This window comes from Vanessa atalanta, chromosome 23 (genome assembly GCF_905147765.1).
Source record: "Vanessa atalanta chromosome 23, ilVanAtal1.2, whole genome shotgun sequence".
In the NCBI taxonomy this organism is placed as follows: domain Eukaryota; kingdom Metazoa; phylum Arthropoda; class Insecta; order Lepidoptera; family Nymphalidae; genus Vanessa; species Vanessa atalanta.
The window spans coordinates 6,478,662-6,497,955 of NC_061893.1; the positions used below are offsets into that span (position 1 = coordinate 6,478,662).

The 19,294-nt window shown below is 34.6% G+C and overlaps 1 protein-coding gene across 4 annotated transcripts in view; it reads left to right on the plus strand.

Annotated features, from left to right (window-relative positions):
- The window catches only part of LOC125073238 (glycerol-3-phosphate acyltransferase 1, mitochondrial), a 56,022-nt gene that overhangs the window by 34,640 nt on the left and 2,088 nt on the right, over positions 1 to 19,294 (plus strand). For 3 of the 4 annotated variants that reach the window (XM_047683990.1, XM_047683988.1, XM_047683989.1), the window contains 12 exons: positions 9,589 to 9,753; positions 10,924 to 11,105; positions 11,695 to 11,931; positions 12,180 to 12,272; positions 13,741 to 13,835; positions 15,024 to 15,259; positions 15,799 to 15,997; positions 16,228 to 16,412; positions 16,868 to 17,042; positions 17,503 to 17,705; positions 18,198 to 18,334; positions 19,051 to 19,196. In XM_047683990.1, the coding sequence (XP_047539946.1) occupies positions 9,589 to 9,753; positions 10,924 to 11,105; positions 11,695 to 11,931; positions 12,180 to 12,272; positions 13,741 to 13,835; positions 15,024 to 15,259; positions 15,799 to 15,997; positions 16,228 to 16,412; positions 16,868 to 17,042; positions 17,503 to 17,705; positions 18,198 to 18,334; positions 19,051 to 19,196 (2,053 nt within the window). The remainder of the gene's footprint in view (positions 1 to 9,588; positions 9,754 to 10,923; positions 11,106 to 11,694; positions 11,932 to 12,179; positions 12,273 to 13,740; positions 13,836 to 15,023; positions 15,260 to 15,798; positions 15,998 to 16,227; positions 16,413 to 16,867; positions 17,043 to 17,502; positions 17,706 to 18,197; positions 18,335 to 19,050; positions 19,197 to 19,294) is intronic. The other variant, XM_047683991.1, reaches the window with a different exon arrangement.

Sequence of the window (19,294 nt, forward strand, 5' to 3'; positions counted from 1 at the left end):
GTGTTGACAATAAAATGTAATTTATTCATTAACATGTGCGTGATTTTATTGTATTGAATGTAAATACAGTGTTGACACGTTTGATTGTTAAAGGAATTAGTGTTTCTTTGTAAAGAAATGCATATAATAAATGAGGCTGGTTGTAATGACTAACTGAAAAAAAATACTAAACTAATAACACATGTAATCTTATAACAGCAGAAGGTTTAATAGAAAATATTCTTATGTTTGTGCGTCGCAGTTTCACCTGCTTTGAATTAAGACTATTCAAAGTCAAAAAATACGGTCATAAATCATAATTCAATATAGAAACATTACATTTTAAACCTACAGGTCCATCAGGTGAGTATCCTGCTCGTTTGCCACCTATTCCATAAAAAAAGCGAATATCACGTTATTGTATGTTGAAAATTGTATTTACGTTCACACTGATCATTCGATTACATTCGGGATAGTAATTCATTTTACAACAATTTCGTATTGATTTACAGAATAAGTACTTTTTGACTGTATCTTTGATAAAATTGACAAAATGAAATCCCATATAATGAGTTCATGGGTTCAAAGGCAAAATCGTTCAATCAAACAACAACTCATCAGATAAAAAATATTATTTTTTTATTGCGACTTACTATTAACATTTCTTTTTGTATCGTACGCTTTGTGGTAGAATTGTTCATTAAAACAGCTGTAAATAAATATAAAATACAGCTTGGGCGGGTCGCTAGAGTATACAAAGTTATTGGAAAACTATGTTATTTATTGCCTATTAACATATTAAACGATGTAATTTAAATAAAACCACAATGTCTTTTTTTTTAATTGTACCGTAATTTACTTATGAATATGTAGCCTCTTTGCTAATCGCATGGATGCCCTCATGCAAATCCTATCTCTGGGTTGTAACCGATAAATGACCTTATAGTATGTGAACATTTATAGATCATTGGGAATTCGGATAGTACTATAAAAACTGCTGTTCGTCGATTTATAAATAGGGTAACATTGACGTAAATGTCATGTCAGTAAATCAAGACATTTGAGGAATACGATTCAATACAAGATTACAATAAAGATAAAAAAGCGTGGACTTATTATTTTTGGTTGATTTCTAGGCGGGACATATGTATATCTCAATTTAATTGCAATTTACAGACATACTTTTTAATTAAAATGGTGGAATAGAGTAACTACTGAATTTCTTGCAGGTTCTTCTCGGTAGAATCTATATTCTAAACCGTTGATATTTCATTCAACACTGTAACATGACATGATTCAAAAGTGTTTTTCTGAGTCTATTTGAATAAAGAATACTTATACTAATATAGTCACTATTTACTTATTCTAGCTGGGGTTTAAAGTTCGGTTCACATATATGTATATAATTAGGTTGTTTTTTCTTTGGAATATCTCGAAATATTGAAGTGCTTTTCGTGAATTCGTATTGCAATCGACATGGCGACTGTTAGAACGCTCTACGTTATAACGTATGCGTGTCTGTATATAATATCTATATGGGCATATTATTTTAACTTTAATATGAAAATATAAAATAGAAAAATATGAAGTTCACATTAATAATGTATAAGAATATATAAATTTACATTAACCTGATAGTAAACATATACATATGTATTTTAGATTAAATATTCTAGTAAATTATAATTACAAAACAATAAAAAAGCAATCATGCTATTATTACTAGGTATATTCAGTTACAAAAGCGCGCATCTCAACGTTAAATATTTTTATTTTTTATGGAATATATAGGCAGTAAGTAGAGTAAATGGGTCACCTGACGGTTAGTGGTCGCCAGCATTCATAAACAATGGCGCTGCAAGAAGTATCGTTAATGCGCCACCAATATTGGGAACCGAGAATTTATGTCCCTTGTGCCTATAGTTACACTGACTCTTTAAACCGCAACACGGCAATACTGAGTAGGTACTGCTGTTTGCCGGTAGAATATCTGATGAGTGGATGGTACCTACCTAGGGTTGCACAAAGCCTTACCACCATGTAATTAATTGTCGTGTAATTATTATAAATAAAATTTAATTTAAATTTATTGGCTGACTTTGATCGTTTGTCAATGTCTTCGTTACTCTGTAGGCCATCGATATAATTTAACGTAGAGGATCGCGCCTTTGGGAGTGAATAGATCTAAGAACCTATATCAGTCTGTATTAAGTAAAACGCGTCAATATCATACTTAGTTCCCAATTACAAACTTTAAACGATACAGTAATTATTAGTAAATTAAAATTGTTTACGTACATCCGCTCGACTTTGTCGTGATTATTATACTTGTTTGAATTTATTTTGTTTGCCAGTGTTAATAATTAAAGTATTTAAATAATTAATGTGCGAATAAAGACAATGTCTAAAAAAAACAAATCCGAACTCTAGAGGCTTCAGAACATTATAATTGGCATTAGCTAGTCTATAATATAAATTACATATAATTAATTACCATGAACCTAGTCAAAAACTGAAGCGTTTGAAATAAAAACGCGTCTGATTATGCTTATTTACATTTTACTTTAATTTCGACAATTTGATTGATAAATTGTTGACCTTAAAGCGGAATTAAATAAAAACGAGATTAGATGTGGAAATTCACGTTGTGCTAGTAAAGTTATCAAACCTCTTTGTTTTTAATTCATTAATCAATTATTCTCATAATACTCATATCTAAACTTAGATACGAGGATTTGTATCTTCCACTATCAGTTCAAAAACCCGGTTTATTAACAAAGATATAATTGTATAGTTTGTTTATAAAAGAACGTACTCGTTTTAGAAACATTTTATCATAAATAGATTACTTCCATAATCATTAATGTTATAAATTACATACGGAACGGGCGGGAGCCGACTAACGTAGAACGAAAACTTAAAAAAAAAACAATTGTAACTGTGTTGATATTTTGACAATAATTCTTATTTTTTATATCTCTGTTGAATATTATTAACATTTAAATAGCGACGTGTGGTCTGACAGACACCACGAGTATTCGTATTTTGTTGAGGTTGTACCACACGATTTTTTCCGTAACTCTAGCGTGAAACTTTGCCTCTGTCATTAGCTTTTTCTGTGGATAGTTTTTTTTTAGTTTAATGATTAACTATTTAGTTGGTGGTAGGGCTTGAAATATTACCTAGATAAATCTGATAAAATTTTCTAGCATTTTTCGACGTTTAATTTATTTTTGTTTATTGCTCTGTTGGGCCATTTTTGTCATACTATTTTATGTTGAAATTTGAAAAATCACAGATAAAATTATACTATGCGAAAAGCTGAATATAAACCTAATAATAAATCTTAAATCAATAAAAAGAATAAAATATGACATGTACCGAATACCTTGAAAACTGACCCCTTTGGTTTACAACACGATAAAGCATATAAATAAATATCAAATCACATCAATTCGAATCTGTTCGACTTAACCCAACAAGTTCATTGACCAAAACTACAACGAAATAGACTACTGACCTGACATTGGTCATTAATATTACACTCAACATTGGATGACGTAAGATAACAGGTTCCAGATATCAGAAATCCTTGTTGGCGCGTCTATATTACTTACAAGATTTATGTCAGACTTTTGTCCGTGAATGTACTTTATCATTATTTCGTTGTTGGATTATCCTCGTTCCTCTATTGTTTATACTCTTATATTATTCAATATTTAATTTTTTTTTGACTTGGGAATGGCAATCGAGCCACCTGATCTGATGATATAGCGGTCACAGTAACTGGGCACTGTAAGAACTATTAACCACATCCTTAAATCGTCAATGCGCCACCCACCTTGGGAACTAAGATGAGCAGATGAGCTTTAACACACAAGCTGATCCTTGCGGTTAAACTATTTCGCGGTAGATAATCCGATGAGTTGGTAATACCTTTTATTATTTATATTTGTTAATTTAACAGATTATTGTTCGTTCTAGAATTTATATAGCCAAAGAAAATATCACTATAAATGATACCTTTGAAGATATCTTCAGTATTTTAGAAAAATAAACTATATAGATGTTATGAAGGCGAAAAATTTGTTTGTTTGTACACGTCGATATCAAGGTCTTGTATTCCGATTTGCCTTTCTCTCCGTTATTTTTATTTTTAAGATAATATTATATTAATAAGGTATAAAATTATTTAAATACTGCATTACGTCACGCTACGACTCGTGACAGCGGGGCAGTAATGTTTTAAGGCTGTCCAAACTGCGGCGCAGTTAGTTTAGGTTTACAGGAAAATAAGATGCTATTACCAACAACAGAATAAATAAAGACGAAATAATAATAAATGGGATGACATTGATTTTGGTAAAGTATTCCTTTGATTATAAACAATCGAATACTTTATATTGTTTTAATGAGAAAAAATAATCAATGAAATACTTAATTTTGTTTATTTGTATATATAATTTTTAATATATAGGTAAATAAGTTCGTGCAAGTCTACGATAAACTGTATTTGTTTAGTTTTATTATTTTACCCAAGTGGAGCTAGAATTTCATTATTTAATATTTTTTCGAGATTTTGAGCACTAAAATATATTCTTATTTGCATTAAGAAGGAACGTTACAAAATTTTAATTGGTGACACTTTTTGTGGTTTATAAATCAAAGTTATTTATATAATTAAAGTAATAACAGAAACAACTAACGCTATTATATAATAGAATCGGATAATTATCGCGAATTATTCGATAGGGTCATTGTACGAAATGGCCAAGTGGTAGGCGGAATCGACTAACGGTTAATGAATTACCACAAACGTGAAAGTATGTAGAAGTAACGTGTTATTACAGAAACAAGTAGACGAAATTCGACTATATTACACACATAACTATTCTATAGTATAGTTTTATACAAATTATATCTTAACTAAGAATGTACATTCATATACTCTATTCGAACCATAAGAGGAGAAAAGCCAAATAAATAATATTGACAGACAGCAAATTGACGCGATATCATTGGTCGAGAGGTTGATTAAATCTATGATATTCACTATGGATTTTCGAAGAAATGGCGTTTCTAGCGTCGACGAAACTTATCGGAATTTTGGACGTAAAATTGAAATATGCATTTAAGTGGAGTAGTATTGTATTATAAATAAAAATATATTAATCATAAACTCTTAATAATGCACTAAATAGCTAAGTATTAGCAAATCGCATGAAATACACAAATCTAAGATTTGTTTATCTTTCCTACTTAGATTGTAATAGGCTATAAGTGAATGTTTGTTTCACTTTATTAAGGGTACATAAAAGGATATAGGAGAGATCACTCCACCCCACTCCTTTAATAACAAATTATTATTTGTCATAAGGAGTTAATCTCTCTAACAGCAAATACTAAAAATATTTACGATAATTAACAACGTCAACGTATTAATCAATACGTACTGGTGTCGACTGTTTGTAGTCGACGCTTTATTTTTGTTTTTTACTACTTTCCGCTGACTCATTTTATTTTTTGTCAACATAACATTACCCATTTACCAATTTTATAAGTTTTAATCTTTTTTACCATTTAATGTATGACATGAACATGTACTTCTGTACTGATATTAAAATACGAAAGTAAACCCTAGTCTGTCTATTACGTTTTCACGACTAAAAACCCAAGGTTAAAAATAGGCTACTTTTTTCAACCTTTCAGGGGTAATGTTGATAATAAAGGCTTGTGTACATGTTTTTCAAGCATTTTCGTCACTAACTTAAACCTAAGCGAGCGACTTGTCAGCTATATATTAGGTATGCCTTAAAAATATACAACATAAATATACCTACTTATACCTTACTATCTGTAATAATGTACTCGTTAAAGGTAAATATAAAAAGAAGACATGAAGCTGTAAAACATAGTAGTATTCGCGTTATTCCGGAAAATACATATTATAAACCAACAAATCTTCTTCAATATATTTGCATAACACAAGCGACGCAATAAAGACTTGTAATCACGTATCATTTCCGAGGATTATAGTTTTTATTTCAATATAATTAAGTATCAATTTATAATGTAAATATCCTCATTAGTCGACCGTTCGTGTGACATTGATCCAAGGACGGGTCACGGTCAGTCGATATGTATTCCTTTGTCGTATATGTGACCGGGTGCCTTGGGGTATATTGTCTGATCCATTGTCTTTTCCTTGTCTAGGGAACCATTGGTTTTGATTGTGTTTACTATGTGTGCGTGTTCGTAACATTTGTTGATGTGTGTAGCTCATACGAAAAAGGTTCTCCTATTTTGTAAAACTTTTTATTGACTAGTTTATTATCCTTTGTTGGTAACTGCAAGTTTTCGATAGACCGTCGGTCTTTACACCTAAAAAACAGTAAAACTATCCTGTAAGAAACTCAAAACTCACCGCAGAACAAAGCGTGAAATAACAGAATTGTGTATGCGACACTGACACTAATATAATTATAAATATATAGGATAGACGTATCAGAATAGTATATCGCCGTAACTCGTTTGTGAACATTTCACGAATGTGATACGAGTGAATTCTTATAGAATCGTATTGCAGCTGTAATCGGCTAAATATTTCGTGAACGAAAACATGGAGAGCTGTAATTAAGGCTTGTTTTTTGTATGTCATTATAAGTAATTTAAAAGATTTCTACCGTAATACATGCAAGCCATTAGTCCAATAAAGATTAGTTGTAAATAAAAAAAGCCTTAGAAGAAATAATCAAGGATCTCTAATTTTCCACTGCTTAGCTAATTGCTCCTCTTGCTTTAAGGAGAAGGTTTTGGAACGAATTCTCCCAAGCTGCTCTAATGATATGTGTTTTCTGAAATATAGAACTAACATATCATTTAACACACACACACACACATGATAAATATTGTTTCATTAAAATCGCTTTGTTATCGCGTGGAATGCGCCCTTTAGCGGCTTTTCTTTATTTTGAAATGACCGCATTTTAATGTTGTTTATGATTTACCTAATTACTTTTTTATATAATTGTACTTTAATGTAATTTAACTATCTCCAAAAAATAAAATATTCAAGCTAACATCAATTTAAAGTAAGAACATTCTCATGTCTATCAATATTTTAAAATGTTTTATGAATCAATGTTATAATAAAAACTTCATTAAAATACGAAACATAAACTTAGCTTGGTATATTATGTAAAAAATTCTAACTACTGAACAGTTTTAATGTTAATTTAAAGGAAGTTGTGTAAATTTTTTACGTAAATATTTTAATTTAAATTTAAAAATCAATTTTCGTTCGAACCGTTTATCTACAATAATGTATTGTGTTTTAGCAATTTTTTTTTATCGCATTGTTTGGCGGACGAGCATATCGGCCATCTGATGGTAAGTGGTCACCACCGCCCATAGACAAAGGCGCTGCAAGAAATACTAACCATTCCTTACATCACCTATGCGCCACCAACCTTGGGAACTAAGGTGTTATGTCTCTTGTGCCTGTGATTAAGATGAGTTGGTGGTACCTACCCAGACGGGCTTACACAAAGCCCTACCGCCAAATAAAAAATTACCTATGATTCCTATAATCATGAAATCTTAGTCATGCTTGTTATAGGCTTGTTTCCAGTAATAATAAATCGGATGGCTTTGAGTTTCTAATGATAAATCATGATAATTAGTAAATAAAAAAACAACTTTTCTACAAAAATAATAAAAGATTAATTATATTTTTGGAAAATAAAATCGACAAAATGAGGCATTTAATCACGTGACATTAAACACCAATCAGAGTCGCGTGACGTCACACCTCGCGAAACAAGCGCGGAACGCTACGTTGTTGCTATCAATTATCATTATGGTAGATAAACTGGGGGTACTACTTGGTTCTGGATCTTTCAAACACTCTGCGATTATTGACAAACTTTGTTTTTTCAACATATATCTTCTTGGCATTCGAACTTCGTTGGTATACAACCTGGTTTCATGCGCACTTGTGTCTTTACCCATAATATGATACTCTGTATAATTAGTCATATCATTTGGCAACTAAAAAAATAAAAAGAGTTTGAATTATTACATTTTATAAAACGAAAATAATATTTTAACTCAAACAAATCATAAAATCCTATTCTAGTCCTAACATTTTATAGGTTATGTGTGATATATTATATTTGTTAAATTCATTTCTTTTACTATACATTTATAAATAGATATATCAAGTTGTATTTAATACTTACATCGAAATGATCTTCACAGAAATAAATTGTGGAATTAGTTGACAAAATAAGAGCATCTTGCCTCCATGCCATTTAACCACTTTATTCGTATTTATTTATTGTTTGGTACGTATATGAATAATTTGTCTGGCGTTTTTATCGTTGTACTTTCACATTGGGACACCATACAGTATTTATAATACGAGGAATTCATTATTTATTAAAAAACACAATTGACTGTCATACACAAACACGGCTGTTTCGCGAGGTGTGACGTCATTCAAGACGCCATGACAATCTTGGCCTTTTTCGCGGTCAATTTCAAGTTCATTTCTAAAAACTCAAAATACTAACATAAAAAACCTATTTTTCTTAAAATAGTATATTTTTGGGGTGAAATAGATGCTAAGCTATAGTTTTAAACTAATTTCCAAATTTTGTCAACTAGCCTATTGTGTTGCCCGTCCGTTCGAAAGATTGGCACATCTCTAAAGTTTGACAGTTGAAATAAACGGTTGATCGCGTTCGAAACCCGAATATAATGTATGAAATTTTACAATCATGACATATTAATTAGTATCTTTATTCCACTTATTTAGATGCCAACAAAAAGTAATATAAATCTCTTTCCAAATATTTCTTATAATGACGTAATACTATTGGCAATACATTGGCATACAATACAAAGTAATACATTCGAGATGCATTAACAACGTTTTCATTCATTCATTCATATATTGAAGCTATAGTAATTGTCGCTTTATATTCCAAATTTAAACCGTGCGCATGCGCTCGCTGCGGTGGCGTGACACGCGCGAACCAACCAACGCGCGGCACGGTACGACGACCTCGCACCTAGACGTATAGTAAACATATGTCAAACGTGATATGTATTGCAACTAATAAACAATTATGTTCAGCTTTTAATATAAAACGTCTTCTTAATTTAGTACGTTAATACCAATATTATTATTTTTGTTTATGTTAACTAAATCAGCCTATTTAAACAGTAGGATATTCATAAAGTATATTTCAATTTATTTAGGAATTGGTCTCAAAAATTTGCATAAACGTAAATTAGTAATGGAAACTTAACAATTTCCAATAGCGACGAAATTGAGATGGGACCACCTCGGAGATGTTTTACTTATTGTACCTACTAGCCACAAAACAATCATCAAAAATAAAAATAGTTATACAAATGTTTTTGTTATTGTTACGTTTACTACATATAAAAATATATATAAACGGGCGAATTGCGAATCTTTTTTTATCAAGTCGATTAAAAATTACAAGTGTTTTTAACGGTATCCTTTGTTGACAGGACTCGTGGAAGGATCCCAAGACTGAGAAAATTACAAGTGTTTTTAATGGTATCTTTTGTTGACAGGACTCGTGGAAGGATCCCAAGACTGAGGAGTTGGGGTCAGTGATCAACATATTAAATATCGGCAGGCAGACATTCGCCAATGGTGGCGTGGTGTCGCGTTATCTCTGCGATTTGGCTCAATGTGTGCACCTCATCAAGTACGACTACAAGGATGTTTTGCCTAGTGTGAGTGTAGAACCGCATTCATAACTTATTTGATAAAATATATGATGATATGATATGTTAACTAATTATGTTGTTTTTGTCCGACTAAAGGGGAAACTAAACTAAAGGTCATGATTTCAGTATGCTTTGTATCTATGGCCTATTTCAATCGGAGGAGTACAGAACAATAAACCATAAATTTAACATATTCCATGCGATTCTCTATTAGCTCTGATTTATTATTAACTACAAACTTTATTACCCTCTTTACTTTCTGTCTTGATTTGTAACAAACTATTGTCTACATTATCACATGCATTTACATCCACTTCATTTTACTTCCAAAGTTCCGATGTCAACTTCGCTGTTATTCGAAACGCAATTTTTACGAATCCATAATTAAAACTCAAGATTGGAACTTGAATGGTTATTCGTGATCTCGTCCAGTGATATCAGGGATGTAATCGGGTAATAAAGCGAAATGAAATGTCTTTATCGCACTAAACAGTGTAAGCCGAATGTGATTTTTTAAAGAAAAGATTGCAGCTCAATTATTTATATATACTTCTAGCTATTCACTAGCTTATTTAGTGTTGATTACGACAACAGTACAACATACATTACACGGTACGGTTTTGTACAAGCTGGGTAGGTCCCACCCTCTAATCGGATATTCTACCGCCAAACGGCAGTACTCTATTATTGTATTACGGTTTAAGGATTGAGTGAGCCAGTGTAACTACAGGTACTAGGGATATAACATCCTATTTCCCAAAGTTGGTGACGCATTGGCGATGTAAGGAATTGTTAATATTTCCTACAACGCCATTATCTATGGGCAGTGATGTCCATTTACAATCAGATGGCCCATTCGCTCGTCCGCCTACATATATCATAAGAAATAGTAATAACATAGTTTATATTATACATACATAAAATTTCATCAGTTGTTTGTCAACATAATACGGCATAAAGTTACTATTAGTCTATTTTACGTTAAGCCAAGATAGCTCAGTGGCCCAATTCCGAGAAATTACATTGGAGACCAGTGAGGTATCACGTGCTTAAAATGTGTTTATTATTCATCTCGTGCTCGTCGTGAAGGTAAACGTCGTGAAGGAGGAGAAACCTGAACCGTTGTACGGCAGTGGAACATTACAATCTCATAATTACGACTTTCTCTTAATCCAGGTCATGAAGGATGAACATTTTCAACGCGCAATAGAAGATACGACCCGTGAAGAACTTAAGACTAAGGCGAACGGCAAACATGCCGGTGAGAAAACATACGCCAGTGTACGGAAACGCGTTGAGGCACATGCGATGAAAGTGCTGCAGGACATATCGTCGTCAATGTCCAATAACGTGCTGAGGTTAGTTCCTGGTTACCAAGTCGTTCGAGTCGTTCCGCGAAGATTTTACGTCACTCGTATGTGACTTCGTCTAAACGTCCCCAAAATAAACGTTTCGTACGTTTATTTTGGGGACGCTTTTTGAATTAGGTTCTCGCAGACATTTGTATCTTTCGTAAGCAAAACGAAACGTTTCTGAATATTCTAACGACAACTTATTATTATACTTTTACTTGTCATCTTTTATTGCGTAAAGTATTTATAGAGCGAAGAAAAAACAGATCACACTAATGGACCATATTTTGTACTTACCTAATACCCTTGCTATGTCCATCGCAATTTCTATAACCAAAAGTTCTATACTAAAATGTGCGATTATCAGTTTGATTAATAATAATTTTGAATCGGTTTGGGAAATATATTTCGAGAAATTTCTTTCAATCCAAGTACTCTTTAATATACTACTAAAGATTAATATTCTTAACAAGCTCACGGATTGGTCAAGTAAAAACAATCGACTAACTTCAGTCTTAATAAATAAAATAAACTAGGTAGGAACCCCATAATAACGAATGACTAAGATGCGACTAACATGCGTGGTGGGCACCAGGCTGGTGGCGTGGCTGTGCCACAAGGCGGTGCGGCGCATCGCGGGCGGCGGCTGCGGCACGCGCTCGGCGTGCGTGGAGCGCCTGCGCCGCGCGAAGGCGGCCGGCCTGCCGCTCGTGTTCGTGCCGCTGCACCGCTCGCACTTCGACTACATCCTCGTCACCTTCACGCTCTACCTGACCGGGCTGCGGCCGCCTCTGGTCGCCGCCGGGGACAACATGAGGATACCCTTCTTCGGGTGAGTTGTTATTATTTTTGATCGTCCTATCGTTTATCATCTAAAATATAACTCTTGAACGACTGCACGTTTTAATTTCGCGCCTCAACAACAAATATTTTTGTGTGACTCTTTTGGGTGCCTAACCGATAGTCCAAGACTTGACCATCATCGGCGTTCGGGTTTTTTGCGCCCTGCCACCCTGGATTAAGTCGAGCCTGACCAGTCCAGAGATAAAACGAATAATGATAAAATATTTTGTATTACAGATGGTTCCTTCGCTGTTGTGGTGCATTCTTCATCCGACGAAGAGTCGACGGTTCTGAATACCACGGTGACCCTGTATATAAATCTGCTCTTAGGTAAGCTTATATTAAATCTACTTTTTTTTTAAATTTTCACAAAATAACAATATTGGAATTTATTTTAAAAGGAATAGCAATAGGCTATTTGACTGGTTTTTAAAATGCATTTTATATTATTTAGTAGAGGTTAAGGAACCCAGTAAAAGTTATTTTTTTAATTCTAGTATATATTTGCTGAAAAATATCATATTAAAAATTCCATATTTAAATAGCGCGCCAAAACAAAACGCTACTTTGACAATATGGCGCTGCAATGGCGTCGGTGACGTCACTTGCCTGTATTGTAATCTGTGGCACATATAATCTACATACAGTAAGTAAACGAGGTTAATAAGCAAGTGACGTCATCATGAGCCCGACCAATCAGGAGCGCTTTGTGTCACGTGACAAACGTTTAAAAAAAAAAACATTTTTATTTATGAATTTTTGAATAAATTAATTATTATTTTCAACTTTCGTTGATAAATAACTATTTTTAAGCTCATAATTTATACTGATTACAATAACTGACACTTTATTTTTCGCATTGTCAAATAGCCTATGAATCCTATCAGAATAGTCTAATATTAGACTAATCAGGTATCTCAATCGTCGTATTTAAATTTGCAGTATTATACGTTTAATCGTCAATAGTTCAACGATACAATGACCTCAGATTCGATAGGTTCAATCGTGTCCCCTTGGGCCATTATTGTCCCTATTTAAATATTTACGCTTAACTTTGAGGGACTCTAGAGGATGACACTAGTAATTACTTGTAAACAGACATTGCTAAGTTTATTCCTATAATCGATATGACATATGTTACAACATTAACATCCTGTAAATTTCCCACTGCTGGGCTAAGGCCTCCTCTACGTTTGAGGTTTGGAGCATATTCCACCACGCTGCTCCAATGCGGATTGGTGGATACACTATATATATATGGCATCATTTCATTGAAATTAGATACATGCAGGTTTCCTCACGATGTTCTCCTTCACAGCCAATCACGAGATGAATTATAAACACAAATTGAGCACATAAAAATTCGGTGGTACTTGCCTGGGTTTAAAACCGCAATCATCGGTTAAGATGCACGCGTTCTAACCACTGGGCCATCTCGGCTCTCTCACATATGTATGTTAACAGGCAGACAATCATGCGAGTATTGTTAGTTATGATATGTAATTATCATATCATAACTAACTATTAAATTATATATTATATTTTACCATATACTATTTATATATTATTTTAAATAGAAAAAAAAATGTCAGTGTGGGCCACGTCTTCCAAGAAGACGACAAGCTCGAAGTCCAGCGAAGATCTGCTGTTGTTTAGTAAAAATATATAATAACGCCGCAATTTATAAAAATAAAATGTAAAAAAAGGCACGGGCAACTGTGAGCCCGTGGATGTTGTATATTAAATAAAAAAAAAAGATATTTAATTATCAATACATTAATAATACATTTCTTTTCAGGGCGTATATCTTAAACAGTCTATCGGCTAATAACAATTTAGAATTCTTCATCGAAGGCGGACGCACGAGAACTGGAAAGCCACAATTACCTAAAGGTATTTATTATAATATATTTTATATGTAACATAAAATAATATTATCAGAGTGTGACATAGTATTAATAGCCTTAAAATGCCATACTGCTTGTTAGGCCTTCCTCTCCTTTGGAGGAGAAGGTTTGGAGTCTAATCCACCACGCTACTCCAAAATCGGTGAATATATGTCTGACAGATCTTCATTCATGTTGAATATGGCAGTTGTCTTCACGATATTTGCTTTTACTGCTGAGCACGAATTATGAACACCAAATGAGCATATACTAAATTCGTGGTGTTGCCTCGGCTTAAACTCGTAATATTGGAACGACCTGTCACGTGTCACCACTGGTCTATAACAGTATCTCAGCCATGTCATAAATTAGTTTTAACTCCGAGAATTTAAAATGAATGCTTTGTTTTTCGTATGCCTACTGGATGAACCATGACCTCTAGTATAATTTACAATAACAATTTAAAATACACTAAAATTGACGTTTCATTTCTTGCAAACATTAAGAAGGATTTGTTGGGGGTGGGTAAGTTATTTATCTATAGACAAAATCAATATAAATAATTATAGTTTTAAACTTGTTAACATCAACATATTCATTATTACTTTCAAATACAATCTAAATATCATTTTACTTGTTGGTAGAGCTCTATGTAACTACCACCTTATACCATATTCTACTACCAAGCAACAATACTTGGTATTGTTGTGATCCAGTTTGAAGGATGTTAACATCTTAGTTCCCAAGTTTGGTAGCGCCTTGACAACATATACAGTTATGACTACTTACGATAAAGCCCATTTGCCAGTCTGCCTATATATATATGATGTAAGAATTAAATATATAGTTTTGGTTAAAATATATGGATCATCGTGGCTGCTCTTTTACATACTTGTGTAACTGGTGAAAAATTAAATCGTAACGTTTTTTTTTATAATATCAATTATTTATAAAATACTTAAATATATAAATGGATAGCACGGCCAGATCTACCTGTATGGCTTTTTGGGCTTCAGCCCGTGGATTCAAGCTAAGCCAAAGCCCCCAGCTAAGTCAAAGTCAAGGCTCTTCTGGAAAGTATGTTTTTTAGGAACTAACTCTTTGTCTTAAAATGCATAAAAAGTAATATATTAAAATAAAAATGCTTGGCATATATTTATTTCCTATAAATGATGGTTTATATATCTTTTTCCAGCTGGCATTCTCTCGGTGATATTGGACGCGTACCTCGACGGTACAATCGACGACGCTCTACTCGTACCCGTGACGCTGAACTACGACCGATTGGTGGACGGGAACTTCGTACGAGAACAATTGGGCATGCCGAAACAGATGGAAACGTTCTGGTCGGCATTCCGCGGTATTTGGAGGACTTTGAATACGAATCATGGCAGTATTAGAGTGGACTTCAATCAGCCGATATCTCTTAAGGTACAATCATTGTTGCTACAATTTGATGAGCAGTTTGTGAGCAAACACACAGTGACAGACTTAGTAAAACTGTATATTTTGTTTAAGATTCCAAAAGTCGATTTTTTGTTTTTTTTTTTTTTTTTATTGTAATATATATTATAATATAAAGCTTATAGCCAAATATGGATGCACCGAATTCAAAGTTACCACTTGGTATTGCTCTCGTTGATCGAGCGTCTGACTTTTGAAGGTTGCAGATTCTGAGGTCCTAGGTTAAGTCCCAGGAAATTCTTAGGAATATAGGAAAAACTCTCAGTAGCATCTCTGGTTCTGCAAATATGGCCTCAAAAATACCGTAAAGCCTTTGGTTCTGCACCTGGATGATTTCCTGTCGTATCAGATTCTCCGTCCTATCACAATATGTGAGTGCACTTAAGTTTGAGCACGAAACTTCTACACTAATATTTCCTCGATAGTCCTACGACGAAATCGGTTTGGCAAACTCAACCCAATATTCAACCGAATCGTACTTATACAACTATTTATTTTAATTACAGGAGTTGGTGACGTCATTCCAGAAGTACAACTATTTAAAAGCTCCCGTCGAGACGCCACTAACGCCTCTCAACAACAATCTAGCCGTGAATCTAGACAGGCAAATATTATACAATCACAGTCATAGCAGTCTCTTCGGGGCCGACGTGAGCACGGAGCAAAAGATGATGGTCGAGGCTATTGGCAGACATCTTGTATACGGTGAGTTGCCTTATATATATATATATATATATATATATATATATATATATATATATTGCCTTATATATTATATTTTTAGTGCTTAAATAAGTAGATGTTTCACGCAAAGTCTATTCCAAATCAATTATTAAAATTTTAAATAGATACTTATCTAGTTACAGAGATATTAATATAAATTATACGAGCAAATGACATCATTACTTATGCCTGTATTAATTATCTAATTACAGATGCGGCTCAATCGACAGCTCTAATGTGCACGAATGTGGTCTCGTACGTGCTTCTGACAGAGCAAAGGAAGGGCTGCAGCCTGTCCGTTCTGCAGGCTAGCGTGGAGGCACGCGGGAAGGCCCTGAAGCTGGCAGGCCGAGACCTCGGCTACACGGGAGATTCGCATCTCGTCGTCAAAAGAGCGGTAAGACACGCAGAGACTCAAGCGTCCACTTAGCGAAGTGCTAATTTAATTAGCGTTAATCCTAAAATGTGCAACGTGAATGTTATGTTGCAAATAATAATAATGTGGATTTTATGAGCGCAGGCCAACTGGCCAAGTTAATTTTGTAGCTTTAAACTAACAAGCGCCACTATGTTTTCATGTGAATAAATTGGTCTCATAATTTATCTCGTGCTCTTCGTTATAGGAAAAAAATGTGAGGAATGTAAAATGTAATATAAATGTAATGTACCCTGCCCCCTCTGGAGCCGGAGCTCATTTCCACTTAAAAAAAACCAGACAAGACCTTACCTCAGCACTGGGATATTAATGGCCCGTTACTAAATCGTAATATATACAATTGAAAATATATACTTATTTTATCGTATCGTGTCAATCTTAAGTACAAAAGTACTAAACCTAACCGTTCCCTGCAGCTGGACACGCTGGGCGCGGCGCTGGTGCGCGGCGCGGGCGCGGGGGGCGCGGGGGGCGCGGGCGGCGCGGGCGCGGCGCGCGAGGTGCGCGCGGTGGGCGCGGTGCCGGCGGCGCTGGAGCTGGCCTACTACGCCAACGCGCTCGTCGCGCACTACGCCGCCTCCGCCGTGCTGGGTACGTCCCCGCTCCACGTTGCGGACTGTTTTTTATTTATAGTACAGATAGCTCGACTGCCAAATGGGCTCATTTGACTCGATTGGCTAAATTCTGATGGTAAGTGGTCACCACTGCCTGTCTGCAAATTTTAAACTTTATTTACATCGCCAATGCGCCACCAAAGTTGGGAGCTATAAGATATTATAACTCGACACTATTCCACTTGACTTACTACGATACTTTACTCAATTCTATTTTCAAAACACCATCACTGGTTATCCATACCATAGCTATCGAGATCTCGTCTAAAGATATCGCATCAATTTAATATCAAACTTACTCCTGTGATTGCAATATAATATAGATAAATATATATATGACAAATATACTATTATGAAATAATTAAAGAGAATACATCAAATTAAAAACGATTCTTAACATTAACCTAGTGACATTACCTTATTGATATAAATTACAGCAACAGCATTAGAAAGCATAGTACACAACAAGAACACAGAGGAAGTGACCGTGAGACATTCGGAACTGATGGAAGCGGCGCTCCAGCTCAGCGAGATATTAAGTCAAGAGTTCATACTCTGTGCGCCTTGCACCAGGATAGAGGAGAGGCTATTGGAGGCTTTAAGAGAACTTATATCCCAGGAAATACTTGTTGAAACACAGGTACAACAATTTCTATACTAAATTTTTTTATATTTAACATAATTTAAAAAATCGATTTTTATATCTATCCTAGGCATTAAACTTAATTAAATTATAAGAATTATATTAATTGTATACTAAGTAAGATAAAGTAAACAGCTTATAATTTTATTTCTGGACACCTGGTAGTAACTTGGTGCTGTAAGAAATATTAACCATTCCCTATGTCGCCAATGCGCCGCCAACCTTCGGAATTTATATGATATGTTCCTTGAGCCATGTTACACTGGCCCACTCACCCTTCAAACTGGAACACATCAATCTTAAGTATCTACCCAGGAGGGCTTGCACACAACCCCACCGATTGACTTTGTACTTGGCAAAAGCTGTGATTCCCTAAAAAAAAATAGTTAATCAAGATTTCGTTGAAATATCAATCGTCAAATATTTATTTTGTATGGAACGATAAATGTTTGCACTAAAATATTATAAATCCATAAATAATATTTTCAGACGCCTGATGTATTACAAGAGCAGCGTTGGTCACAAAAGTTCGCTCGGACGTTTGACGACGACGACGACGACCGACCAGACCCCACGCGACTCATCAAATACAAACTGTCCAAGACCCCGGAAGCGATTGCTGAGAGGTACGATACTAACCATTCCAAAGGAGATAATATTAATCAATACACAAATTATATTTCGTTTGGCAATTCCTACAAAGGACACAATATTGCACGAGGCTGGTGCGCAAATACATGTACATACTTTATTCCCTGACTCTCGTAATCCAACACGGCGAAAAGAGTTTAAGCGCTAAACCAAAGGCTTTACTTGCTCTCCCGAGCATTGGAATGCCAACACTGCTTATTTCCAGGCACTGGACTACTTGGAAGAAATTCAAAGCATTTGAAGGGTGCTTGATCTACGACATAATGTAACTGCGCTAGCTTAACGAGAGAGATAATTTTAGCAGGGCCAGAGCCTATTCGAACCACTACCATATTATAAAACAAATACGCGTCTGTCCGTCTGAACGCGATAAACTTAAATACTACCGAGCGATTTTTCATACGTTTTTCACCGATTGACGGAGTAATGCATGATGAAGGCTTAGATGTAAAATTCATTCGAGTTTTGTGTAAATTGGCAAAAATTTGACGTTGAAAATAGAATCACCGCGTGCACCGCGATCTTATATGTATTACGTTATAAACGCTTTATATAAACCCTTAGTCTACCCGTGCAAAACTGGACCAGGTATCTAGTTAAGCATCTTTATTTGAATTTACTGTTTAAGCAGCAAAAGGTCCTACTAAAACTGGCCAAAAAATTTATATTGTCAACATCGAAATAATTCCAGACGACGCCTATTGCAAACGATCCGGCCCTTACTGGAGGCGTATTCCGCTACGTGTCGCGGTCTGCGAGATGCCCCTCAAAAGGAACTTGTGGGCTCCACATTGGACTCCTTGCTTGAGAGCTTCGCGCAGAACAAGATGATCTACGGTCGGTACTTTTTATTAAGGACTTATTTTTAAAGGCTCAAATCAGAAATCTCCCACTAGAGTTGAAGTAGGCTCCATTCACTTGCTGAGCATCATTGA